At 47.7% G+C, this 11,579-nt stretch overlaps 2 protein-coding genes across 3 annotated transcripts in view; one reads left to right on the plus strand and one right to left on the minus strand.

The window, feature by feature from the left end:
- Positions 1-717: 717 nt before the first annotated feature.
- TNFRSF14 (tumor necrosis factor receptor superfamily, member 14) lies at positions 718-1,837 on the plus strand (the record flags this gene model as incomplete). The annotated part of the gene is made up of 3 exons (XM_009083609.1): positions 718-843; positions 1,291-1,446; positions 1,821-1,837. Coding segments are annotated over 3 exons (299 nt in total), but the record flags the coding sequence as incomplete, so codon positions are not given.
- A 4,902-nt stretch (positions 1,838-6,739) lies between these two features.
- The window catches only part of MMEL1 (membrane metallo-endopeptidase-like 1), a 20,399-nt gene continuing 15,559 nt past the window's right edge, over positions 6,740-11,579 (minus strand). For both annotated transcript variants that reach the window (XM_009083607.1, XM_009083608.1), the window contains 7 exons: positions 11,428-11,486; positions 10,186-10,305; positions 9,075-9,208; positions 8,587-8,652; positions 7,555-7,650; positions 7,200-7,276; positions 6,740-6,839 (listed from right to left, as the gene is read on the minus strand). In XM_009083607.1, the coding sequence (XP_009081855.1) occupies positions 6,740-6,839; positions 7,200-7,276; positions 7,555-7,650; positions 8,587-8,652; positions 9,075-9,208; positions 10,186-10,305; positions 11,428-11,486 (652 nt within the window). The remainder of the gene's footprint in view (positions 6,840-7,199; positions 7,277-7,554; positions 7,651-8,586; positions 8,653-9,074; positions 9,209-10,185; positions 10,306-11,427; positions 11,487-11,579) is intronic.

Here is an 11,579-nt window from a genome sequence, read left to right on the forward strand (position 1 = left end):
GGATGCCTGCAGGTCACATTGGCTGGAGAGGAGGATCCTGCCTGCCCCAGTGCCCACGAGTGGAGCCTGAGTCAGTGGTTATATAGGTGTGACTCACTTCAGTGGGCAGTGGCCATGGGGTGGCCCTCCTCAGTGGGCAGTGCCTAGGAGTTAACTCATCTCAGTGGGCAGTGCCTAGGAGTTAACTCATCTCAGTGGTCAAGGGATGACTCTCCTCAGTGGGCAGTGCCTAGGAGTTAACCCATCTCAGTGGTCAAGGGCTGACCCTCCTCAGTGGGCAGTGCCTAGGAGTTAACCCATCTCAGTGGCCACAGGATGATCTGCCCCAGTGGGCAGCAGCCATGGGGACCAAGCACCACCTTGGTGCCCACTGCACCCTGACTAGACTCGGTCAGCCCACGGTCCTGAGCATCACCCCAGGGTGTCCTCTCCAGCCAACACTCACCCCTCACCCAGCACCAGGCTCTGCCCCTTCTTTGAAAGTCTCCAAGTGGGTGTAACCATCAACAGAGTCACTCTTGTGGTAGTTGGTAATGTCAGACGGTTTCTGAGAACCTTCATTTTGGGTTTTGCTTTCTCTTTCAGGATTATCTCATTGTTATTAGGATATTTCTGAGGAACGAGCAGTTCCATGTGATTTAATGCTAGTGTCAGTCCCTGGCTGTGTGAGCTTTGCTAACAGAGGTCTTTCTCTGGGCACTTGTTCCTGGTTTTTAGGACACCGTGTTCACAAGCACTGCACTGCCTTTTCCGGCACGACGTGTGTGCCTTGTATGGAGGGTACCTACACAGAGCACCCCAATGGTTTAACAGAGTGCAGAGCATGCAAGCTGTGTGATGAGGGTAAGGAGGATGCTGAAGAACCAGTTTAAATGCATTTTTCATGCCTTTTGTGGAACCATTCTCCCTTCCCCTTTCTTGCCTCATTCGGGGGGTGGAAGGGAAAAATTGACATAGAGCTCCAGTTGGCACCACTGGAAGTTTGATTTGCAGCCTCTCTCTTAGTGTTTAAAGGCTCCTGTAGATTGCAGTGAGATGTGTAAAGAACAGTCCTGGAATACTGGGATGAGGTAGGTCTGGAAGAACTCTACCAGGACAGCGAATGTAAAAACATCTGAGTTGGGACAGACATAAATGTGACCCAGAGTGCTGCATCTGTGAGGAACTGAGCCCTTATTACACATGCAAAGTTCTGGTGCTGTTCAGTGCACCAAGGCAAGGCTAAAAGCTCTGTTGTGCTTTGGTTTGTCCCCTGTCAATTCTGTGGCTGTGCATGTGAATTCCTCTCAGGAGCCAACCTCATGCCAGTAGCAGAGTGTACCTACACGAAGAACACTGTGTGTGGCTGTCTGCCCGAGCATTTCTGCAGTAATCCTGGGCCTGAAGACTGTGAACTCTGTGAGCCCTACACTGTCTGCTTGCCTGGCACCATGGTCAAAGAAAAGGGTAAGCCAACAGGGCGTGAGGAACACCAGCAGCAAAGCTTTCCTATGGAATGCCATGATGGGGCCAAGGATGCTTTTCCCCTGTGTGCTGAGGCAGAAGTGTGTGAGCTGTTGTCTGTGCTGAAGAGTCTCTGCAGGGTCACTTACAATTATGACTGAAGATTTCCTTAGCCAGAGGTGCAGGGAGAAATCCTGTGGCTTCTCCCTTGTAGGCACAAAGACCACAGACAACGTGTGTGAAGCCTGTCCTCCTGGAACCTCCTCCACAGCCAGCATGTCTGACACCTGCACACCACAGCCCAGGTGAGCAGCTCTGGCTCTTTCTGGGGATGTCACTGCTCTCTGACTGTTGAGTCTGCATTTTGCTGCCAGCAGTGTCCTCCTTCCAGTAAGGCACCGAGTGCATAATCGTGTTCTCATGTCCCAGTCTTTCTTGGGAACAGCTGAACTCATCTCTTCACAAACTCACTAACATGACAGATTTAGCCTTCAGCCCCTTGGCTGAACTTGTCACTACATGGGAGACTCCTGGGTGGCTCTGGCAGAGCTGGGTCTGGAGCCATGGGTACCTGGGTGCCAGCTGACACATCCCTTAGCTAGGGCAGAGCAGGTGAGAGTTTGCTTCTGGGGAGAATCCTTTTGTGCTTAGAACCAGATGTAAGACTCAGCTCCCCCTTGGATTACCCATCAAGTCAGAAAGACCTTTGGGAATTCTCTTGGCTGTGGAGATGTGGTGTCAGAAACAGTGCAGCAGTGGCAGTGCAGGTTCTAACACCACAGTTATTGCTTTTCTCACATCAAACTTGATAGGCCAAACCCTCTGATTGTGGCAATCTCTGTTGTGATCCTACTGCTTCTGGTGCTGACTGTGGTTGCTGTCCTGGTGTTCCTCTGGCAAAGGAAGAGAAGGAAAATCAATGTGTCAAGTAAGTGTGAAGAGGGTGACTGCCCAGGGGTAGTTTTGTAATGCTACTGTGCAGGATGGTCTTAGGGCTTCAGCTGTTGCCTTAGCAGCCAGTTAGAGGTGCAGGTAAGGGAGTTTCAGCACCTCTGTGCCCCAGTTTGCCTCTGTGTGTGGTCTCCCTGGGGCTGTGCCTGTGCCCAGAGGGAACATTCCCTGCTGCCCCACTCCTGGCACAGCATGGGTAGGAAAGGGCAGTGGTACAGAGCTGCCCTTGCTGCTTTCTGATGGGACTGTTACCTTTCCTTTGCAGCTGTGCAGGAGCCAGAGGTGAGTATCTCTTTGCTCTCTTTGGGTAGAACATTGAAATCTGCAGGAGGTTTTTTTGTTGAGTATGTGCTGTGTTTGATGGGCTCAGTGTGTACTGGAGCAGCTGGTGGATACTGTGAGTTCCAGAATCCCCAGGGCTATGGAGTATAAATTCCCTTTATGTGATTCCCACTAGGAGGCTTGGGATCTAGTCCCAGGGTCCTTGTTATCCCCTGACACTGTCTGAGAAAGAACATTCAAGGGGATTTTGGAGGTGAACTCCTACTAAAAATACAAGTCTGTCTTATGTAACTGGTTTGTATATCTCCATCCTGTAGCATTTTGTATCCCCTAAAAGTTCCTGTTAGTGATTTGCAAGCTCTGCTCCCAGTGATGTGTTTTGTGGGAAAAACAGGGAATGGGCTGTGTGATTTGAGAGGGGCCCAACAGTGGCTCTTGCTCTTAAGGAAGAAGCACAAGACTGGCTACTAGTAGTGGAAGGAGCAGGATTTACTGGTAAAGGCTGGTGAAAACTGACTGTTCATACTCTGTGTTATCCTTTGACATGTCTTAAAGAGAGAACAGCAGGGTCAGGCTTTGATGCCAACCCAGGAGAAAGGAGATCAAGCAGCTGTTCCTGTGCAGGAAACCAGTGCCAACCCCAGAGAACCCAGACCTGAACAGGACATTCCTATTTGAACTGTGGTAGGCAATGGGGATGGTTAAAATAAACCCAAACCAAGCTTTCTGCTTCTAAATCTTCCTGGGGAAAGAGGCAGCTTGAAACTGAAAAGGAGGAGCTGCAAAGGAGTAAAAGCATCTTGTGAAGCACCAGGGTCTGAATCAGCTGAGTGACCAAGGCATGGAACAGCATCACCAGGGGCTGGAAACCTCTTCCCCTTTACATTCCCTTCATGGGGCAGTGGCCTGTGTGGAATGCCAGGAGTTAGTTCTTCCTTCCTTCCTTCCTTCCACCAGGGACAGCTCACACTTGGTACGCATTAATTATTCCATTGTTGCTTGTTGGTGTTAAAAAATACCTTCTTATTTTTTTTTTGGTCATTTTAAACATTTCACATGGCTTATAACACATTTTTCTAAGTACATTTTGGACAGAATTTTCTTTCTTAGGACTAGTGAAAATATTGATGGGGAAAGCACAGCAGGAAACTTGCAGCTTTTGCTAAAGAGAGTTAAGGTACTATGTGTATAAAAATAAAGTTTTTTACTAATGAAATCACATTCTCTGTGTGGAAGATCTTTCCTGGTACCTCAGAATGGGGAAACTCTGAGTTGCTGTTAGCATAATCATAAGGGAAAGCATCACTCTGGATGAGCACCCTGATGGGTGTTTGTAGGGGAGGGTTTGGTGAGGACAGAAATGCTTTAGCTACCAGAGTGTCTATAATATGAGATGTGGAAGAAGCTGGAGTAAGGAGAAGGTGTGGGGTGGGTGTAGTGGGACACCTGGAAAGAGGCATCCTCATGACCATGAGGAATGGAAAAAATGGGAACTGGTGACCCTTTGCTTAGGGAAAATATAGACAACTTCTTCATGCTTTGTTTTGTTAACTGTTGTTTGGTCAGCAGAGTTAGTTCAGCGTGTTTGGCACAGGAGGTTGATGTTTCAGGAACTCTGTGGTGTTCAGGAGTGGCTGCAGGGACTGTGCTCCACAGCTCTGCTGTGAAATGTGCAGGCAGAGGCTTTAGGGAATGCTTGGAAATTCCTGAAAAACATTCTGCTGTGCACACGCAGATCTGTCCATGCAGAAACACTTTCTGTTCAAGTTCTAAGAGTACAAACATAGTGATTTTTTAGGTGTTGTTTTTTTTTCTGAAGAGCAACCAATGGTATCATTTCCGTGTTTTGCAAACATTTGCATTGCAGTAATCCTGGAAGGGCAAAGTGTCAGTCCCAGCTGCTCTTGTGCAAAAAGGAGTGCCACAATTCCTGGAAAAAGTTCTGGAAGTATCTGAAGCTAAAAGAGGCACAGCCTTTGCTGAGCCTTGTGTGTCTGCTGGGGGTCACACATGAGAACTGAACCTTTATTGCATCTTTCAAGTTGATTTTATTCCTAGTGACTGTAATAAGTCAGTAAGGCAGTTGTAACCTTTCCTTCTGAACAACCCACTGCACCCAGTGAATCCACTGCTGCTTTGGGGCTACTCTGACTCCTGGTTCTGCCACAAGGAACAGCAAAGATCAGAACTGGGCAATTATATTTCTTTTTTTCTGCCCTTTTTTTCCCTCCTCTAGATTAGGTCTTTGCTCTTTATCTGGTTAATGTTTCCTGGGCTTGGATGTTTTCCAACATTTGCAGCTGTGGAATTGGCTAATTGTTAACCACTGCCTGTCCCTCTGCACCTCTTGTGCATGAAGGGTCATTGCCAGTGTGGAGTAAACAGCTTTTTGGGCAAACCAAACCCCCAGATGGAGAAATTTCAGAGACAAGGAGCCTGCACTCTCCTTTTTAGGAGCTGGGCCGGATTGTCACCAGGTGGCAGCAGGGGAGAAGGAAAGGCTTCGTGTTCCTCCTCCTGGAAAACATTGGGATGGTCCTTCTTTCCCGAAGGATGCAATGAACCGTCTCTGATGCCCAGCAAATGCCTAGGAGTGTGAAATGCAGCTGTCCCTTGCCCCAGTCCCCTCCTGCTCAGCAGGGACTCCCAGCCTGGGATCAGCCTCTGTCACTGCCCTTCTGCTGAGACTGCAGGGCCAAGTGGAAGGAATGCAATTCCCAAGGCCCAAACTGTCCCATGGTCTGGTCACAGACAACACTGACTTGTACTCCTAGGGCAGGATTCTGTGCCAATCTGACTTTAGAGACTCAAACCTTGTGCTAGTGAAGTGATGAGATCTGATAAGTGAAGGAGTAGTGTGATTTGGTGATTGGTAATCACAAGAATCGTGGAATATCCTGAGCTGGAAGGATCCCCAAGGATCATCGAGTCCATCTCCTGGCCCTGCACAGGACACCCCAAGAATCCCACCAGGATTTCACACTAGCAGGAACTACCTGGCTTTCCAGGGATTTCTGGGAAGAAAAGCAACTGCTGGAAGAGTATTTAAAATCCACTATGAAGTGTTGGCAGTTTAAAATGCTCCTGTTATAGCAGGACAGCCAGTCAAACCTCTCCACGAGGAAATCCCTGTGGAACTGGCCACTCAAACCTCTCCACGGGGAAATCCTTGCTGATCTGGCCACTGTGGTTTTTATTTTTTTTTTTAGATTTTATTAAAAATGAATACATGTTACATTTTCAAGTGTAAATACTGAAAAATAGCCTATGGCAAGATGAAAAGGCACAGGGTTAAAACCAGCTTCATTGTTTCCATGGATACATGTTTGCTATTTGGCAAAAAAAAAAAAGGATTTTATACACTTTCTACAAGAATAAGCATCATTTTAAATATATCTCTGGAGGGTGGGACCTTGTAATTGAACCATGAAGACAGAATTTGTACTCCTAAGAGGTGATCATTCTAATGAGTCCTCACTTTGGGGTTGTTCTTTGGAGCAGAGGAAGTCAAGTGCAGGAGGAGAGTGCAAGAGGCATCTGGACATTGAGCTCACTGTGTGACATGGCACGACAAACAGCAATCTCTGGCAACAAAGCAGTGGTCAAAGTGCAGGGAGACAGACAGCACGAGGCCTTACACTACCTCTAACCCAGGCTGAGGAAGAATCCTCCAGAAACTCAATGCTGGGAATGGCTCAGGGAAACATCTCTGAGAGGTTTGCTGAGCCCCAGAAGGTGCAGTTGAAAGAAATATTAAAATCATTGCTCCTTTCTGAAAAATAAGTTGGTGGTTGGGTTTGTTTCCACTGAAGAACGAGTCTCTGTAACCCTGATGCAGTGTTCAGTAACAGTCAGGATGTCCTTGGAACAGTCGTTGTGGCCGGGAGCACAGTCCTGGATCCCAGTGGCACTGGGAGAGCTGGGAGTCCTGTGGTTCCTTGGCTCTCACTGCAGCAGCTGCACCCTCAGCCGTGGCTGGGAGGGACTGGGAGAGCCCCAGGCACATCCCTGTCACCGTGTGCTGTGTGCCCAGAGCGTGTGGCACCCTCAGCCTGGCTGAGCATCACCACACGCGGCACTTCCCCGGGGGGTGCATGGCTGTGCCCTCCCCACAGCCAAACACCTCTGAGAAGGCTTCAAAGTTCTGCAGAGATCCCATCACCCTAAACAGAGAGAAAAAGACTTGTTCACACAGAGCCACTGCAGGGAGGATGCTGCTGGGGGAAATGAGTGCTGTGACCAGGGAGAGATTTGGAACCTCAGAACATCCCATGGCAACCTCAGAAACCCATTACAGAACATGGAATGTGTTGTGCAAGGAAATACAGAGAATGTGACCAATGGAATGCTGGAGCAGAGTGGGTCTGGGTCCTACTCCATTCCCTGTGGATTGGCAAACTCACCAGGCAGTGTCCTACAAGCCACGGGAGGAATTCTGGAAGTCAGTGTGGGTTTATCTCGTGTGTTATGGAATTCTCCTCCTGTGCTGTGAAGGAGTGAGGGGAGTGACCAGTAAAACCCACCTGTACTTGAGAGGGCTGTGGACATCTGTCTTTATGGACTGGCTGGCATACTCTGGTCTGTAGGAACCACACCAAACCTGGGCAGGGAGGATCAGTAAATAGTCTGTCAGTATCAAAGGGAACTCTCTTCGACTCTCTCACTGGTTTTCAAAGGTTTTCCTAAGAGCCATCCCAGTTACTGTATCACTGGAGTATATACAGTGTGATTGGAGAGGAAGCAGAACAGCTACAATGATTTACTAGTTATTTTTTGTTTCTGATGCTTTGGGACAGCTCTGTCAGTGCTGGATTTCACCCAGGAGTTCCTTCATGCAGAGGAACTGAAGTCCTGAGGCACAACACTGAGTGATCTTACCTGGGCAAAGTTGAGGAAGAAGAGCTGTTTGTGGGACAGGTTCAGTCCAGGCAGCTTTGGCTCCTTCCCTTCCCGTTCCAGCCACTTCAAGTAGGCCTGGAAGTGATCACAGACCCAACTCAGAGGAGCAGCAGGATGAGGGTTTGAATGTTATTTTGGGGTGGAAGACTTCAATCCCAATGAGTATGAACACAACATGTTTCCCTTCTGTACCTCTGTGGTTTTTCTCCCTCTAATGCAAACAGCACAGCTAAACTTAGGAAAAAGCTTTCAGCATAAGCACTGTTGACTTCACTGTCTCTTTCTGCAGGAATTTGTATCTGGAAATCAAGTGTTAAATCTCCTCCACAGCTCTGTAGTGATGATTTTTCTCTCTTCAGGTAACTGCTCATAAAATAGCAGATAACAATCTTGCTCAGCGTTGAATCCATTACCTGTTATTGTTACACATTAATTGGGCAATTTGCTTTTTTTGGGTATATTGACATGATGGAGACAAGTTAATGTGTCCTCAGGCTGGTTAATTCCCAACATTGTGTTGCTGCAGCCTCTCAGGGGCTGAGAGAGTCCCAAAGCACAGCAACAAAAGGGAGAGTTGAGGGTAAGAATAGACCCAGCAGCACAGAACATCCATGGATTCTGTACACAGGCAGTTTATGTCTTCCCACACTGATCCTCCACATCTGTAATGCTTTTAGAACCATTTTGCCCAAGTAATTTCTTGAGATGACATCCCTCGGGGTCAGAACTGGCAGTTTAAATGTCTGAAAACTCAGGATGCTCTTTTATAAACAACTTAACTGGTGCCATACTCAAAACACCAAAGCTAAAATGTTTTACCACGACACCTGTTAGGGTTATTTGCAGGGAAGAACATTCCCTGCTCACCCCTGAGCTCCACCTTTGTGCTGCTCCCTCCTGGGTCCCTGTTGCTAACCATGGGTTGTAAACCTGCTGGATTAAAGCACTGAGCTCCCTGAGGTCAGCACATTGCTGGATGCCAGGGGTGAAGTTAGCTCACTTGAGAGTTACCTTATAAGCCTGTCGGACTCCTCCATTATCTGCAATGTTTTCTCCTAAGGTGCTGATGCCACTGACCTGTAAAAATAACCATTTGGTTACTCCACACTCAGTAAAAACAGCAGCTCTGAAAACCACAGGCTGAAGCACAGCCACACATCACAGACAGGCATGTCTGGAACAGAGTGACTGTGCTGGGGCAAGAAAGGAGAGGATGAAAATTAAAAACTATAAGGGTAAAAGCTGCAGATTAGAACAGAAAAGAGACACAAATACAACATGAACCCGTGGCTGGGCAGAAGATCACTGCACACAGACAGAGTGTTCTGGGCTGCACTACTGACCCAAACTTCTAACAACTCCTGTGTCTTATTGCCAGAGGAGTTACCTGCAGTGTCTGGGGTTTGTGCTTACCCCCTGAGGAGGTCCCAGTCCCCAGTCCCCGTGTCCCTGAGTGCCCAGGGCTGTGCCCTGGCTGTGCCCTGGCCGTGGGTACTCACGTTCTGGCCCCCCGCGAGCTCCCACGTGTAGTTCCCATACTGGTGCACCATGCACAGGGATTGCTCCTTGAAGTGCAGAGCTGAGAAGTTGCTCCACCAGTCAAACATGTTCCCATCTTTATCAAAGTTCCTACCTGCAGGAAAATCCAAGAGAAAAGGGGAAGTCTTGAGTGAGAGGATCTTAGAGCAACTGTTCTGCCAGTGCAGCACCTGCCATGTGAGAGCTGCACCTCCCTCTCTCTTCTGATTTAGGTGCTCAGCAATGTTTTTGGCACAGTTTATTCTCTTTGGCACGAGAGAATGGGCAGAATTAATTGTGGTCTCCGTTATTAAATGAATTGCTGTTCAGTCAGAGCTCTGACTTCAGGTGTAGCACTAAGGCCTAGTTGTATTTCCAACGGGATGAAGCAAATATCATGTAACAAAACTTTCCCCCTCTGAGGGGACTCAGGTTCTGTGGCTCCATGTGACAGAACTGAGGTTCAGAGAGAATTAAGAGCAGGAATTGCAGCTCTGGGGTTTGTGTGCTCAGCTCTCTGGCTAGGGCAGGGTTTGTCTTTGCCCTAGAACTTGATTTCTAAAGTCGTGTCGTGTGTGTAAGTCTCATCTGCACAAACTTAATTAGCATTAAAAACACCTTGAAGAAATCATCTGTGTAAGAAATCACTGGCTTGTGGAGTTAGAAGTGAGTTTTTGCCCCAAACATTTTATGTGGTATTTGAGAAAGATAATAAAGTTGATTTATTCCAAGTGTTGGTGTGAAAAACAAAGTCTCTCCTGGGATTTCAAGGCATCAGTGACAGCTCTTCCCTCCCCAGAACGCTGTGCACAGATTTCACTGTGCTTTAGGAGCCTGAGTGTCTGTTTGCTTTGTGTTTCTCATCTGCTGATGCTGTAAAAGTAACAGTTTTTCCTCGGAATTGTGGTTGACTCAATTTACTTTGAACATCTGCTCATTTCTTGTTCCTCATTTTCCAGTGAGGCTGTTCTGCTCCCAGGCAGTGACTGAGTGGGATGTGACTGTGTGTGCAGGGATCTTCAGCCCCAACACTTGGACTCCTCACAGTGGGGAGAGTTTTGGCTGAAATAATGACACTTTCTCAGTCCTCACCGTTGTCATCGAAGCCGTGAGTGATCTCATGCCCAATGACCATCCCAATGCCCCCGAAGTTCAGGGCCTGTGGCTGGTGCTTGCTGAAGAAGGGAGGCTGGAGGATCCCAGCAGGAAAAACTGCAGAGAGGGGGACAGAGAGGGAGATACTGTCAGGTGGCTTTATTTTTGCATCCTTTGCAGCAGATTGTTTGCTTGGTGAAAGGGTCAGAAGGAACACAAACTGTGAAATGGTTAGAAACAAGCTCATGTCTCATGTGAAATTGGGTCTCTCTTGATGAATGGAAAACAACAAGCTAATAAAGGTTTAATTCAGCACACCTGCAGCTGCACCACCTCCCTGTCTGAGGCCCAAGCACCATTTACATGAAGCTTAGCCTAATTTGGTCCATAGTTTTGTCTGCAGTGAGTCAAGAACAGAATGTTTAGGAACTGTCTGTTGGAGACAGGCACAGTTTGCGTGTTAGAACCATTTTATAGGGGAGCTCATGCACGTTTTATTGCTTTACTTGGGTTAGGGGAAAGTCATAAATCATGTGCTGATCCCAACAACACTTGGGGTATGAAGCACACCCAGGTGTGGCTCCTCCAGCCCACCAAGGCTGCTTGATGCCAGTCAGGGAAGAAAGGAGGGCAGAAAATCTGTCCTGCTTCACTCTGCTGGCAAGAACCTTATCCAGAATCACTGGGATTTGCCTTCCATCACATCTACACGAGATGAAGAGCATCAGTCGTCTAGATGAACCAAGACTGTAAGTAATTCATTTTAATGAGATACTTTCTATGAAGTGAGATATTGAAATTGCAGAGCAAATAGTTTGTTCAGAGACAAAACCCAGGAAAGGTCAGCCCAGCAGCTCTGCTAAACCTCCCATGGCTGGTGGGATAAGAGGCACATTTCTGTGTCTGGGATGCCTCTTACCAGTACAATTTCAGTGCCATTGGCACAGAGAGGGAACTGGGGAGCTGCCCAGGGGTGTATCAGAATGTGGAGACAGAGCAGGAACAGCCCAGAACACACTGGGACCATTCCCTGTAGCAGAAGTTGCTGTCTCAGGCTTTCAAACCCAAGGCAGCTCTAATGGTAGAGAAGGAGTTGAATATTCATCATACAGTGCTGGAAACAGCAGCCTGACTGCCTTGCCTGGAGTTTCCTTATGGGCACAGGCAGGTTTGTCTCTGCTGTGGTGCAAAAAGTGGTTAATTAGTTCCATGCAGCTGTTTGAAGCTATTTAAACCTACCTATCTGGTTCCTGTTGGGGGAATAGAAGGCATTGACCACTGCAGCTCCAATGATCCATCTGAGAATAAATGTTGCACATAGTTAGTCATGGGGGGTTTTGTTTTGGCCATTCTTTTAATGTAGTTCTAGGTTTAAAATGCAGGATGTAGGG

The sequence above is a fragment of the Acanthisitta chloris genome, unplaced genomic scaffold, assembly GCF_000695815.1.
Source record: "Acanthisitta chloris isolate BGI_N310 unplaced genomic scaffold, ASM69581v1 scaffold20211, whole genome shotgun sequence".
Classification (NCBI taxonomy): Eukaryota; Metazoa; Chordata; class Aves; order Passeriformes; family Acanthisittidae; genus Acanthisitta; species Acanthisitta chloris.